Below are 15,352 nucleotides of genomic sequence, written 5' to 3'. Positions count from 1 at the left end.
CATCGTAGATCAAGTGGATCTTGCGTTTACCTTTTGATCACTCTGCTGTTAGATTTTTTATTTTAAGTGAATTTAATAAATGCTCAAACTAGGGAACTCCTTTCTGCTTGAAAAAAAAATTCCCCACAAAGTTCGCCTCAGTACTTTAGAGAAGAGTTTTGCTTGTTTGCACTGTTAGCATGGATTTATCCATGTGTGTACATATTGGCCAGTGACTCACTGCCCCGGAACATGTGAATGCCTCCATTGAAATGTCTATGACACTGCAGGCCCCTTTTAATGCCTGACTGTGCATTGGAGGGGTAGAATTTCAGGGGAGTCAGTGTTCAGTTAAGCAAGAAGAATCTTGGAGATCAAAAGATGATCATGAGCCAACAGTGTGATGTGGCTGCAAAAAAAGCAAATGCTATTTTGGGCTGCATTAATAGAAGTATAGCTTCTAAATCGCACGAGGTACTGGTTCCCCTCTATTTGGCCCTGGTTAGGCCTCATCTAGAGTATTGTGTCCAGTTCTGGACTCCACAATTCGAAAAGGACGCAGACAAGCTGGAGCATGTTCAGAGGACGGCAACCAGGATGATCAGGGGTCTGGAAACAAAGCCCTATGAAGAGAGACTGAAAGAACTGGGCATGTTTAGCCTGGAGAAGAGAAGATTGAGGGGAGACGTGATAGCACTCTTCAAATACTTAAAAGGTTGTCACACAGAGGAGGGCCAGGATCTTTTCTCGATCCTCCCAGAGTGCAGGACACAGAATAACAGGCTCAAGTTACAGGAAGCCAGATTCCGGCTGGACATCAGGAAAAACTTCCTAACTGTTAGAGCAGTGCGACAGTGGAATCAGTTACCTAGGGAGGTTGTGGGCTCTCCCACGCTAGAGGCATACAAGAGGCATCTGGACAACCATCTGTCAGGTATGCTTTAGGTTGGATTCCTGCACTGAACAGGGGGTTGGACTTGATGGCCTTATAGATCCCTTCCAACTCTACTATTCTATGATTCTAATCCACCCACCAGCAAATCCTCCCGTGCAGCAATTACCTTCAATGCCTGTTTGAGGCAAGCAGCAGGGGAAAGCTCTTATCTCCAATCAGCTGCTGATCAGAGATAGGAGTGTTTCCCTAACTGGAGATAAGAGTGTTTCCGCAACAGGAGCAATAGAATGTGGTCTAGGAAGAAAGGTCAAGACCTGGAGAAAAACTTTGCTACCTAACTGGAGGTTTCCCATTCTTGCTGTAGGGTGATGTGGAAGCTCTCTGTGTGGGTGCTGATCTATAATCACATGAGTCACCAAGTGGGAGGAATTGGCATGTGTGAGTGAACCTGCTCTTTGTGGCTGGGACTAAACTCATAGAGGGCTGCAAATATTAAAGTTAGGCTTCTCTCTCTCAATCTGACACTACTGGGATATTTTAACAATTTCATGTTGCCTATCCTTGACCCTCATTTTTCTTTTACAGTTTAAATGCCCAATCTAACCCTGGCTTGATACTGGTTGTAGATTGGTGAGTGTACCAGTGTCCTTTATCATGGCCACGTCTGCCGCTGTGCTTGATTCAGCCTCTGATCCCTGGCTTCTCGCTGCTATCGCCTCCTCTTCATCAGCCGGTGTTTCTCCTTCCTCCTCCTCCTCCTCCTCTCTTACCTCTTCCAGTGCCACCTGTCCAGACACACACACACACACCCCGGCATAGTCAGTGTCTAAGAACCCCACAAAAATGGGGCCTTTCTGTGACTTGAACCCAGGGGTGGGGAGCCGGGGTCCCAATCTAGTCCTCTGAGGTCCCCCAAATGGCCACAAACCCCTTTCCCTTGGCCTCTGAGAAGCTTCTCCAAAATTCAATTCAGCCCTCGGGCTCAAAGAAATTCTGCAGTATCATTGGTGTCTGTTTAATTCTGCTTTCATTTGCATGCTTTGGGCAGTTCCTCAAATTTTAGCTTCTCTTTCCACAGCTCAGGGTAACCTTGGCGTAGAATGCAGATCGTTTAGCGCAGGGTGTCCGGCAAATACAGATCAAGTGACAGTAATGCTAGAATCTGGCCATCATTTTTGCAATCCTGAGAATCCTCGAGCTCCAAAGAAAGTCCAACAACTCGATGGCAAGTTTCTAGTCCTCATTGGTATGGCGCAAAAGCAAAAAATGCTCCCTATTTCATACTAAATGCTTGGTAAACCCCCTATGTTCTTTAAATCCCTCCTCAAATCCCATCTTATCCATGATGCCTTTGGCACAGATCCCTGGTGCAAAAGTACATATAACTGGAATCGGTATGTTATTCCCCTGTCTACCCAAGTCTCTGCTTCTCTCCCATTCCTGTCATCTCCCTGTATGGAATTATAGATTGCAGACTCCTTGGGGCAGAGTACTGCCCTCTTACATACAATGTGCTATATCAGTGGTGCGGAACGTTCGGCCCACGGGCCTCAGCCGGCCTGCAGATCTCTGTAATCCAGCCTACAAAGTTTTCCAAATGCTCATCTCTCACCTCCTGGATGGCTCCATCCGCGTTCTCCTTTGTCATGTCTCTCAGGCGCTCCAGCGTTGGACTCGCTACGGCTGGAGGAGGGCTGGGCTCCTTTTCCAGGGTGGCATGTTTCCGGATGCGCTTCTCCACTTCGGGCAAACAGAGCCGTGGCTTCTTCCTCTGGCGACTGGAAAGCAAAGGGCCAACGTGGCTTTCTCTTGGGACCTGAACGGGCATTAGAAAGTGGTCAAAAAGCCAGCTTGGAATAGGGATATACAGATTGCATAAAATCCATTCCATCTGCATTTCGTGGATCATTAAGTGCCTTTCATTCCATCACTTGTTCATTGATAGAATCTGATTTCTTAAGATTATGAACTTGCGCAAATTCATACTTGTGAAAATTCACACTTGTGAAAATTGTGCTTGTGAAAATGCGCAAACCCCACCCACTAAGCAAATGTGCCTTTTCCTGGTTTAGCCTATGGGGAAAATGTGCATTTTCAGCCTTTTTCTTTATTGCCTATTTCTCTATCAATTTGCACAAACTTTCAGAAAGTTGGAAAAACAGTCTGCACGTATGCCTGACTAGCTAAAATTTGGTCTGCTGCAGAATTTGTGGGTCGGATTCGTAGAAATCAAAACTCATTTGATTCCATTGCATATCTCTCTGACATCTCTTAGCTTTTGATGTGGCCAGGACAAAAGCCAAGAACTGGCCCACGCGTTATTTAAAATTTATTTATTTATTTAAAATATTTATATCCCGCCCTATATCATGAAGATCTCGGAGCGGCGTACAGATAAAAACATACAGTATAAAACAATAAATATGCAGAGTTGAAAACAAATTGAACCATGATCCAAGTTAAAACAATATATAATTTAAAAGCAGTAAAGGGGGAGTGTGTGAGACAGCCCACCTCAGGTGGTGTCTTCTGAGATACCATGAAAGGGAAAGGAAAGGCTTGCCAAATCCTGACGCAGCTCAGGACTGCAATACCTGACAAAGCGCCTCTCCAGGTATGAATCGACCCATGCGCTACAATCAACATCTGAGCCCCTCCTGTGAGTGCCTCCTCCGAGGGAGGTTTGGAAGACAGCAACAAGGGAGAGGACCACTTGGTGGTCTCCTCTGTGAGGCCCGCTGGCCACCCACATTCTCATTTTTGGGGATGCCAGGTTAAGACCTTCCTCTACTCCCCCGTATTTGACAGATACGATGGAGCATTCTAGTCTTTCATCAGATTCTTGTAGATTTCATAGAATCATAGGATAGCAGAGTTGGAAGGGGCCTACAAGGCCATCGAGTCCAACCCCCTGCTCAATGCAGGAATCCACCCTAAAGCATCCCTGACAGATGGTGGTCCAGCTGCCTCTTGAAGGCCTCTAGTGTGGGAGAGCCCACAACCTCCCTAGGTAACTGGTTCCATTGTTGTACTGCTCTAACAGTCAGGAAGTTTTTCCTGATGTCCAGCTGGAATTGGGCTTCCTGTAACTTGAGCCCGTTATTCCGTGTCCTGCACTCTAGTATGATCGAGAAGAGATCCTGGCCCTCCTCTGTGTGACAACCTTTTAAGTATTTGAAGAGTGCTATCATGTCTCCCCTCAATCTTCTCTTCTCCAGGCTAAACATGCCCAGTTCTTTCAGTCTCTCTTCATAGGGCTTTGTTTCCAGACCCCTGATCATCCTGGTTGCCCTCCTCTGAAATGCCAATTTATTGGCAATTGTTTTTAATTTCTGTTTTAAACCACTTTCAATTCTTGAATGTTAAAGGTTTTAATATTAGGTCTCATCCTGATGTGAACCACCCAGAGTGCTTTGGCTATTGGGCCATATACAAACTGAATGAATGAATGAATGAATGAATGAATGAATGAATGAATGAAATGGAGGGGGGGATGATACATTGTTGTTATCAATGGGGTGGGGAAGGGAGTATCCAGAGCTGCCAAGTGTTGGGGTTTTAGCCCACCCCCCTTTTTAGTGTCTTCAAGTCAGTAGAATTACAGTAACAGTGTGGGGGTGCTCTCCTTTGTTAGAGGTGTTCAAGCAGAAGCCGGCAGTAAAAGCTTGGACCTAAAAAATGCTGGAATTTATTGTACCTTTGGACCCCCAAGCCTTTTGCCCCACCCACCACTGAAATGCAGACCCTCCCACCTCCTAATATACTCTGAAATGGAATTCATAGCATCATGGAATAGTAGAGTTGGAAGGGGCCTATAAGGCCATCGAATCCAACCCCCTGCTCAATGCAGGAATCCACCCTAAAGCATCCCTGACAGATGGCTGTCCAGCTGCCTATTGAAGGCCTCTAGTGTAGAGAGCCCACAACCTCCCTAGGTAACTGGTTCCACTGTTGTACTGCTCTAACCATCAGAAAGTTTTTCCTGCTGTCCAGCTGGAATCTAGCTTCCTGTCACTTGAGCCCGTTATTCCGTGTCCTGCACTCTGGGAGGATCGAGAAGAGATCCTGGCCCTCCTCTGTGTGACAACCTTTCAAGTATTTGAAGAGTGCTATCATGTCTCCCCTCAGTCTTCGCTTCTCCAGGCTAAACATGCTCAGTTCTTTCAGTCCCTTGCATCCCCCAGGCAGAAAGAGATTCACCACTCCTTCCTTGAAATGAGTCTTGGTCTGCTACCATGTGCTCCGCTCTCTCCTCTACCTAAGAAAAGTCCCCTCTTTTTGTGTGTGTGTGCAGCGGGGTACAGCACCAGGGGCCGATGTTCCAACACATGCTCCCATACCTGCCTCTGCAGCTTGGCTTGCTCTTCTTCAATGTGCCGCTCTAAGGACCGTTGCCGACTTCCTCCGTCTGCAGATGCTGGACGGCGGGCACCTTCTGGAGGCATATAAAGAAGCTTCCATGCAAGACTCAGGTGGATGGAACCGTTGGGTTTCCCCGCTGGGTCTATGAGGACAAAGTCTCCTGGGGAGAGGAGAAAAGGGAGTTGGGAAGTAGTGTGGATGCTTACGCATGCCCCCCCCCAAATGGAAATGCATCACACACACCTCAAAAACAGTGACACCGTTTTGCATCCAATTTATACCTCCTGACGGATAGGTATCGATGCAAATTTAGAAAGAGTGGCATAATTTAAATAGCAATCCAACACACCTCTGTGTAAGAGGAAAGAGGGCACCCAGGTGACCTGTCTGACCGCCAGCCTGCGTGTGGTGTGCCGTCTGTGACTGAGCAAGTTCACAGCCCTTTTTCTCCCTTCTTGGGGCGGGCGGGCAAAGCAGGGCTCAACACTTTCATTTTTACTCTAGAGGAGGCTTACCTGGATTGAGACCCATAGCATGGAGGGGAAAGGGTTAAAGCACTCCTCCCCTCCCCGCTAGGGCCCCAGTCTGGATCAGGGTCCCTGTGCCTTTTCTAGGGTAAAAACAAAAGAAAGATGTAGCTGCGCCTTTAAAGGTGTTGAACCTCTTTCAACTCTTTGCTGAATTCCACTTCGGAGGAGCTCATGCTCCTGTGGTGGGCGGGGCCAAAGGGGTGTGGCCTTGGGAGGAGCATTTCAAGCTTTTAGAATGGGGAAAAGCTGGGAAATGATCAATGGTTGGAGGGGAAGGGGTAGAGGAAGAGGGGGTGGGGCCTTCTGGGGAATTCCAGAGGGCCTGATTGGGACACTGGACAGGATGGACTTGATCCCTGGGACAGAGGTTCTGACGCCAGCTCTAGAAGAGGCTCTAATGTTGTCATGTTACTACATAGTCAAGGTTTTATGGATGGCCTCTCTGAAAACGGAGCTTTACACCTTAACCCATGGTGGTGTAGTGGCTAGAGTGTTGGACTGGAATCGGGAGATCCGGGTTCTAGTCCCCACTCAGCCAGGGAAGCTCACTCGGTGACTTTGAGCCAGGCACGGACTCTCAGCCCAACCTACCTCACAGGTTTGTTGTTGCGAGGATGAAATGGAGAGGAGGGTTATGTATGCCGCCTTGGGTTCCTTAGAGCGTCATCCAATGGGGGAAAATTGTGTTTCCCTACTGTTGCTTCCCCCACCCTGCTTCTGCCCCACAATACTTCCTCTTTCTTCACAAGGGGAAGAAAGAGGAAGTAAACAATGACCACGACGCTCATTCAGTGGCCGTTTTTATTGCGCTGCTTTTCCTGCAAACATCAGGAAATGGCGGCATGTTTTGCTTCAACCCCCCCAAAAGTTGGATTTTCCGGGTCTTTTTTTGGTACTGAGAAAAGACCAGAAGGAGCGAGAGATGCATGGGAGGCCGGCGTCATCGTCAAAAGGACCCGCGAATATACATAAATGGCCTGTAACGAGTGTGCTATAAAATGCTCATCTGATGACCCTCTTAGAGGGAAAAAGGTGGGATGTAAGTGCAATAAATAAATACCTTAGTGAGCCTGTCTATAATAATAATAATAATAATAATAATAATAATAATAATAATAATAATAATAATAATAATTCTTACCTGCCTCTCTGATTGGATTGAGGCAGGGAACAACAGCAAGCATAACATACATCAAATACTGATTCAAAACATAGTATACACTGTTAAAAAGCATCTTAAATGCATCCTAAAAGCATCCTAAAATCCCACTGGATAGGCCTGCCGGAAGAGGTCTATGTTGATGTACCTGGAACTGAACTGACCCCTGAATCCCTAGATCAAGAGGGTTTACCTGGTAGGAGTCAGCTTGGGAAAACACGGGCAGAGATAAGAGATTCAAATGCTCAGGTCTACTTAGCATACTCAGAGACTGGAGGGTGCGTTTGACTCACCTGTGATGCTGCGTCCCTGTGCTAGTGGCAGAAGTGGGATCTGGGCTTTACCCAGATAGCTGCCAGGTTCCTCATCCTCATCATCAAAGACATACACCCACAAGCTATCCAGGAACAGGTAATGGTGCAGCTCCGGTGTGATGCGCAAAGCGAAGGCTTGCCGGTCCCCAAAATGGGGGTTGTTGCTCGAAGGGACAATAATGGTGTCGTGGTCCGGGAAAGTGAAGAACTGGTACATGGCGTAGGGACTGGGCTGTGAGCTGAGCCAGCGACTCCGCAAGCCAGCACAGCCTTCGATGCGCACGCAGCACTCGTTCCAGCCTGCGCCCGGGACCTGCCAGGCAAAGAGAGGACAGCATGAAGCAGGAACAAAGACACTGTCCTGGCCTGCTCACTGCCACGTGCTTTGCACACTGGACTGATTGCGATGCGCTTGTGCATCGCTACCAAGACCTCATGACTCAGTGAGCTCAGGGGCATTTCGAGACAGGTAATAAAGATGGCATCTAATTGAGCCTGTGGAGAAATTATGGATCCTAAAGACTGGATTCAGAAGCCAGCTTTTTAGAATCGTAGAGTTGGAAGAGACCTCAAAGATCATTTGTTCCAGCCCCTCGCTCCACGTAGGCTCTGCACTGGAGGAACATCTGCAGATGTAAACACCTCCAGCGTAGGAGACTCCACCACTTCCCAGGGGAATCTCCCCCACTGCTGAACATGGTTAGGATGTTTCTCCTAAGAGTTAGCCAAAACCTGCTTCCTTGCAATTTCCAGTTCATTAACCTTCGTGGATCCCCTGTTGATCCATGGACTGGATTCTTTGCATTTTCTATCAGACTTAAAATTCTGGACATATGAAATTATGCCGTGCCAAGTCTGACCACTGGCCCATCCAGCCAACTCTGAATACTTGCAGCCCTCCAAGGTCACAGGTAGAGGGTCTTTCGCACCCCCATCTGTATAAGATACTTTTGGGCCAAGATGCTAAGGATTGAACCAGGGGAGGCTGACGGCTCCAACATCACTGGGGCTGTAAATCCGCTCTGAGTCTCCGGACTCATCTACACCAAGCAGGATATTGCACTATGAAAGTGGTATATAAAAGGCAGCAGTCACACTACTGCTTTATAGTTGGACTGAAGTGCACTGACAACTGTTGGGGCCCACGACAGATCTACACCAAGCAGGATATAACACTATGAAAGCGGTATATGATATGTGTCAATGGGCCCCATGTCAGTGAACTTCAATACAGCTATAAAGCAGTAGTGTGGCTCCTGCCTTTTATATACCGCTTTCAAACCACTTTCATAGTGGAATATCCTGCTTGGTGTAGATGAGTCCTCAGTCAAAACTCTAAAGGAGCTATCCAAGGTGCTGAACTCTATGCCCAAACTGAGTTCAGTGTCTTGGATAGGTCCTTTGGCACTCTGACTGAAACCCAGAGCAGATTCACAGACCCACTGAAATAGGAGCCGCCAGCCTTCACTGCTTACATCCTAGGCGCTGTGTGCATTCTTGAGATTGGAGGTACAGATCTCAGGACCCAATCTAGCTCTCCAGGGTTCCCCAGAAAACAAAATCCCCTTTACTCTGTTAGGTGGTTTTCCGTCTTGTACAGTTCCTCCCACTCCACCAATTCTAAGAGGTTGAAATTTCTCTCTTTTTAGCTTTAGATACTGGCATTAGAAGCTTTAAACTAAGAGACACTGTATATTTTTGGGGGGGGTTTGGCCCCGCCCTATTTGGCTTTTGACTCCACCCACTACTGAAATGCGGCCCCGGGGATCTTCTTAGAAATGGAACGCGGCCCTCAGAGGGAAAGAGGTTCAACACCCATGCTTTGGTTGGCAATGCATATTTCCACATTTATGTCAGAATGTGGTATGGCTGCAGTGTTGCAATTGCAGAAGCCCCTCCTGCTTGCTCCACTGAGTAGGGCCCCAGACCTCTGCCTCTAAGTCCTACCCAGATGGTGCTGCTGCTAGGTCAACTAACTAGCCACCCCAGGGGAGGAAGAGGCCACCCTGCAGCAGGAGCACTGCTGTCGCCTGGCCGGCCCAAGTGGTTGCAGGGACACTGGGGGTTGGGGGTGTGTGCGTTGGCACCGGGGGAGCTGTCCACCAAAGCCAGGCACTGGGCCCATTTTGAAGCTAGAGATCTACGTGTGTTTTAGATGCTCCGATGCTTCAGCCTTTGCGGAAGGGTGGGCTTCATATCGAACTATGCCGATGAGCGTGCAGTTGTAAGCTCAGCGTGGCAAGGAAACAAGCAGGCCTCACTTTGCAGACGGAAGTTGGAGCTCCGATTCTCATCTCATTTCAAAGCTTCTTAGCTGAATCTGCCGACTCATTCTCCATCGGTCGCACTGAGTTGGGTTTTTGTTATATTGGTTTTGTTTCGTTTTTCGTTTTTCTCCATCCCGCCCCACCCTGGTAACCAGGATGACTAGAATCGTGAGCACAGATGTCGCTTTGCACCAGACACAGGCTCCTCAATCCTCACCCCCTCGTCTTGCAGTCGCCAGTCCCGTCGGGCCACCGTGGCTCGTGGCACTCCAGCAGAAAGGTAGCCCAGGGCTTTGGCTCGCTGCCGGTACAGCCTCAGAATCTGCTCTGTTGGGAAGCGAAGCCTCACCCAGTATTCCAGAAGGCCGTAATCCTCACCACTGGCACCTAGAGTTGAGTGGTCAGAGGTGGGGGGCGGACGGGCAGGGGGGAATCAGGCAGGCAGGGAGGTTGTGGCGAGAATAACAAGATCGTGGGTAAAACACTGTCCCCGTTTGCTTCTTGGGGGAGATACATGTAGAGGCAGGAAGTAGTCCCGGATCTAGGGGTGGATTGTGGAGTGATCTGCAGTAGCGAGGCTTTCTGACTCCCAATCCTTTAACAATAGCAAGTAAAATTGCGAGTAAAAAATAAAAATTTCTGCCTTGGCCGCCCTTGCTACATTCACTTCTCTCTCAGCCTCCGTGTTTCTCGTCTGTAAAATCGCTGCAGGACAATGACTCTTGGGGACAGGATAGGGGTGTTCAGAGTGCAAGAATCTCCCCACCTGTTAAATGTTGGTGGGTAGGATGTACATATGGCTTCTTGGATGGCCATTCCCAAGGCTGCTTTGTTGCAGACCTAAGAAGAACCATCCAGTTCCAGGACTGTGATCAGCTGACCATCAGGTTTTGAAATCTGGCCTCCTGACGTCACTCTTCTCAGTCAGCTCACTCTTTGTCGCTGTTTCCTGTCATTCTGAGCAGTTACGCTGTGTAAGGAATGGTGAGTTGTCTGAGGATGAGGACTCTGGGGATGAGCAGCCACAGGCGGGACCCAGTACCAGCTTGGCTGATCAACAGCCAGCAGAGGCCTCATCCAGTGCAGACTTAGAAGAGGAGCAAACAGACTTGTTACACGTGCCCTCGTTCAAACAGCAAAGGGCAGAGAAGGAGGCGTTACGTCGATCTAAGCGGATTGCTAATAAACGCCAGCTGAACAAGGAACAGCTGTGAGGCTGAGCTGGTGTATTTAGATAGCAGTCTGCAGACCAGGAAATTGTCAGAGCTTATCTGGTTTGCCTGGGAGAAGCTCTGGACCGTGTACCCGTGACCGTGCCGTGTTCCTGCCGTGTTGTATCGTTTTGGACTCTGGACTTCTTGGACCTCGTGACTCTCTCCTGCCCTTTGGAATCTGGACTGGCTTATGGATTTTCGTGACTCTCTCGTACCCTCACTGACATCTGGAATGCTTTATGGACTGCCTTTGTGTTTTGCGTAAGCAACCAGCAATTGCTCTATGTATTTCTGTTTCAGCTGTGTGACCAATACACCTTATTAGTTACTTCTTTAATTGCTGTGTTTGCTGTTTCTTGGCGTGCTTCCCAGTCTGGGCACTCTGCCCAAAGAGATAAGCAAAAGTGGCTGGTTTCAGACCGGCTTCTTCAGGACACGCTGCTCCGCAGCTGCGCTTACTCAATCAGAGCAAAGCACAGCTGCGCTTACTCGATCAAAGCAATGCCCTTTGCTACCCAGCTCAGCTCTTATCTGCGTCGGCATTTTGGCCTGGCACTGCGCGGACTGGCCCAAGTGTCACAGAGGGCCTTGACGCTGAAGAATCTCGGACTGATTCCAAATCGGAGAGGGTTGATTTAGACTCCAGTATGGTCCTGGAAAGCTTAAGGCCTGGGAACCTGGCGCAGTTTATCTCTGCAACTGATTACATGGCAATGGAGAGCGTAGCTTCATATCTTCTGCAAGATAAGGCTTCATGTCACACACTCTGGCAGAGATAGTGGCAACCGGAGAACTAGAGGATTCTGAGGGTGATTGGGTTTGTCACCCAGGGAGAGACATCAAATCAAGCGGAAGTGACAGTGATGCCCTGTGAAGGTCTGAGGCCTACAGAAGCCTGGAATTTCCTGTTGGGGTAGTATCCCTGAGAAGAGTAGTTTTGTTTCTCCAATTAAGTTTCATTTCCTCAAAGTGGAAACTTTACTTTCTGTTTTGGGGGAAGATTCTATAAAAGAGGGAGAGAGCCAGCCAGGAGACAGACCACAGCCAGAGAAAGACCAGCGCTTATAGCAGGAGCAGAAAGAAGCAGCTTAGGGTAAAAGAACTTGCATTTTATTTTATTTTAATGCCTTCTGAATCACTCAGCTTTATTGACTAAAATACCTTTAGTTGTAAGTTGCTGGTTTTACTTTACTAGTAAACTGTTGTGTTAAATCTAAAGCATCTGGAGTGTCGCTCACTCCACGTCTACACCCCAAAACCCACGTTACGGGGTGGGTGTGTGGGGGGGAGAGAAGGTAAAAGAAGGAAGGTGGGACTTTTAAGGAGGCAGAGATCCTTAAGGAGTTGCGCCCGGGGTCCAGGTCATAGGTGGAACCTTGACACTTATCCTGCAGAGTTCTCTGCATTTACGGGCGAAAAGTTCAAGTCGGAACCAGTGATCAGGAGAGGGGCGTTCACTGAGCCTACTCTGGTATTTAAAGTTGTCCCTAGCTGATGAGATTACATGTAGATCAATGTCTTTGATGCTTGGATAGCTAGCAGGCCTGAATTCACATAGTCACTCTATGAAAGCAGCAGTTTCTGCAGCTGAAACTCTCCCCACGGCCTGAGTTTGATCCCAGCGGAAGCTGGTTTCAGGCAGCCGGCTCAAGTCAACTCAGCCTTCCATCCTCCCGAGGTCGGTAAAATGAGTACCCAGTTAGCTGGGGGAAAGGTAATAATGGCCGGGGAAGGCAACGGCAAACCACCCTGCTATAAGGCCTGCCAAGAAAATGCCAGCTTTCGCTGGCGTCCCTCCAAGAGTCAGTAATGACTCAGTGCTTGCACGAGAGGTTCCTTTCCTTTCCTTATGAATCTTAATCCCTTGCTGGGAACTACAATGCTGAAAGCATTTCAGCTTCAGATTGTCTCTCCCCTCCCCTCTGCTCCTCCCTCCCCAAGTTGAGGGCTCCCTGCTGTGAAGAAGCCAATTCGTGGTGGTGGGGAGTTTAAGTGCCTCAAGCTATTTCACACCTCTTTGGAATGCAAATCTGTGTCATCAGATCAATGGAAATAAACACCTGAATGCAGAAAGGCCTCTCCTGTTGAATTGCCTGAGAAGCCAGGTAGCCACCTGCTGATAGGTGCACAGTGGACAGAGAGGCTGTTTTATTCCCTTCCTATAAATACTCCCAGGTCAGGCTTTAACCTTTAGGTCAAACCAAGACGCGACAGGGCCAGCCATTTTTATTTGATCATGTGTCTTGTTCATGGATAAGGTGAACATATGAAAAGGAGGACAGGGCTCCTGTATCATAAACAGTTGTAAATATACAGTTGTATATTTATTTATGCATAAGGGAATTTATGCATGCAGCACCTGGTGAAATTCCCTTCAGTTAAAGCTGCAGGAGCCCTGCCTTCTTTTGTATCTGATCAAGAGGGCAGGGCTCCTGCGGCGTTAGCTGTTGTGAAGAAGAGGGAATTTCACCATGCATACAAATGACACCTGCTGAAATTCCCTTTTCTTTATCACTGTTAAAGATACAGGAGCCCTGTCCTCCTTTTCATAGCGTCACCCTATTCATGGATAAAGAGATGGGTACAAGAAGGGTGTAACATTTTACAACAAAATGTGTGTGAGGGAGGTTGACAACCCCCATGACGTGAGGCCGCCCATCAGATTACTGGGTCATCTATTTCAGTATTGTGCCCTCGATCTGACAGTGGCTCAGCTGAAGGTGTTTCCTGACATCTTCTACCTCAGCCTTCCCCAACCTGGCACCTTCCAGAGGTTTTAGACACAACATCCATTATCCCCTCCACAGCCGGCAGGAGAGCGGGGCAGTTCTTACCGTGCAACACCGCCGTGGCATGTACTTGTTCACCGCTGCCCAGCGCTTCGCCGAAACGCAACCAGCAGGAGGCCAGGGTGGTGTGGTCAACGGCGGAGGCCAAGTGGAGGTCGAGCCGAGACGTGGCCCCTTGCAAGTATTGCAGGAATAAAGGCTCGGCCCGTACCACGTACTGGGAGGTGAAGTTGTAGCGGGGCCGGGGGCCGCACACCACTGGCGTGCAGTGGGTCTCGAAGTCGTAGAAAGAGTACGTGCAGAAGGTGAGGGGCTCCGGGTCCCCCAGAAGCCGCAGCGCCTCGGCCGATAGCACCACACCAGAGATGTGCAGCTCGAAGACGTTCTCCCCACGCCGCAGTCGCGGGGTCTTGTCAGGGTCTGCTTTCACGGACGGGTCGCCCTCACTGGGTAGAAATGGGAGCGCTCTGGTTCCGTATGCCACGTCCTTCAACTGCTCTGGGGTGGGGGAAGGAAGAAGTTGTAGCCATAAAAGCCCATTCCCCAGAGCTGCTCACTGAGGTCTACACACACACACCCCTATAATAAGAAACGACTACGTGTGTCTGTCTGTCCGTGCCATAGCCCCAAGACTGTGAAATCTAGACACCTGAAAATCGGCGTGCATACCAAGGAGTCCCTCTGGGTGTGTATGCCAGGCTTATTTTGTTTTAAAAATGCATTAATTCAATTTGATGTTAATGTGTCTCTGTAGCTGCAGTAACATCTTTAGCCACTAGGGGCAGACTCCTCTAACCAGCACATAGCTTTGCAGTCCATACAGATTGGAACCAGGAGGGATTAGCAGGCCGAGGGACAGAGTTATATACCTGTCACTTGTCCCCAGCTGTGGGACAGCCCCACCTCAGCGATTGAAGTGGACTTCAGGGGTGCTTTAGAGGTGCAACTTGGGAGGGGCTATGCCTAAAGGTGCCAGCTAGCATGGCTTCGCTCAGATGGGGTGGGCACACCTGCGAATGGATATTTATTTGGATATGTGGTCTGCTTTTGCTGAAGTTTATGTATACTTCTAGCATTTTTGGCCCCGCCCACCACTGGAGCGTGGCCCATGAGAGTGTCTCCAGAATGGAATCTGGCCCTCGGTCTGAAAGGGGTTCAGCACTCCTGACCTACAACCCTTTGAATAAGAGCAAAGGACCACACGGAGGAGGTCCTTTTCCATTGTTCGAACCTTCCAGATGGTGGATGCGGGCACTACGTAGGTCCAAAAGCCGAGCCATCTGCTGCTGCTTCTCCTCGTACTCCTGCTTCTCCCGCCCGGCCTGCAGCGTCGCCCCCTCCAGTTCCGCCTCAATCCAGGAAACGCCCCAAAGAGAATGCAATAATACAGTCAGTCTCGGACTCAACTACGGCACATATTTATCTCTCACTTCTTCACTACCTTTCATGGCAGGCTGCTCAATGGTTCCTTGACTCTGCATTCTGCTGCTCCTGAAGAAGATCCGGCAGCCCCCTCCCCTGAACCCCTTCCCAGCTTACAAAGCTGCAAAATGGCTCTGGGGCAGCCTCCCTCTAGATGGTGAGAGTTGTTATAGCTGGGAACGATGAGAGCAATAGTCCCACGCATGTGGAGGACGGCACATTGAGGAAGGGTATTCTAGGCACGTGGAGTGTGATTTCTTGATGATGGTATGGGTGCTAGCCAGTTGGTGCTGTGCCCATCTGACTGAAATGCAGACTCGCATAATTGGTTCCGCTGAGCTTGACCCTAGAGACCAGAATACAGGGGATACTTTTCCAGAGTATCACGTTTTGTTTGTACCCACCGCCAAGTCCTCCAAGT

At 49.0% G+C, this 15,352-nt stretch overlaps 1 protein-coding gene across 1 annotated transcript in view; it reads right to left on the bottom strand.

Annotated features, from left to right (window-relative positions):
- Positions 1-15,352, bottom strand: part of RPGRIP1 (RPGR interacting protein 1) — a 35,971-nt gene that overhangs the window by 5,880 nt on the left and 14,739 nt on the right. Inside the window, exons 16-22 of the mRNA XM_063137096.1 lie at positions 14,741-14,858; positions 13,555-14,007; positions 9,724-9,893; positions 7,219-7,552; positions 5,215-5,396; positions 2,487-2,690; positions 1,515-1,659 (exon numbers count right to left, since the gene is read on the bottom strand). Of these exons, the coding sequence (XP_062993166.1) occupies positions 1,515-1,659; positions 2,487-2,690; positions 5,215-5,396; positions 7,219-7,552; positions 9,724-9,893; positions 13,555-14,007; positions 14,741-14,858 (1,606 nt within the window). The remainder of the gene's footprint in view (positions 1-1,514; positions 1,660-2,486; positions 2,691-5,214; positions 5,397-7,218; positions 7,553-9,723; positions 9,894-13,554; positions 14,008-14,740; positions 14,859-15,352) is intronic.

The sequence above is a fragment of the Elgaria multicarinata genome, chromosome 11 (assembly GCF_023053635.1).
Source record: "Elgaria multicarinata webbii isolate HBS135686 ecotype San Diego chromosome 11, rElgMul1.1.pri, whole genome shotgun sequence".
Taxonomy (NCBI): Eukaryota; Metazoa; Chordata; class Lepidosauria; order Squamata; family Anguidae; genus Elgaria; species Elgaria multicarinata.
Note: the sequence above shows the minus strand (reverse complement) of the source record. Positions and strands in the feature narration are given on the sequence as shown.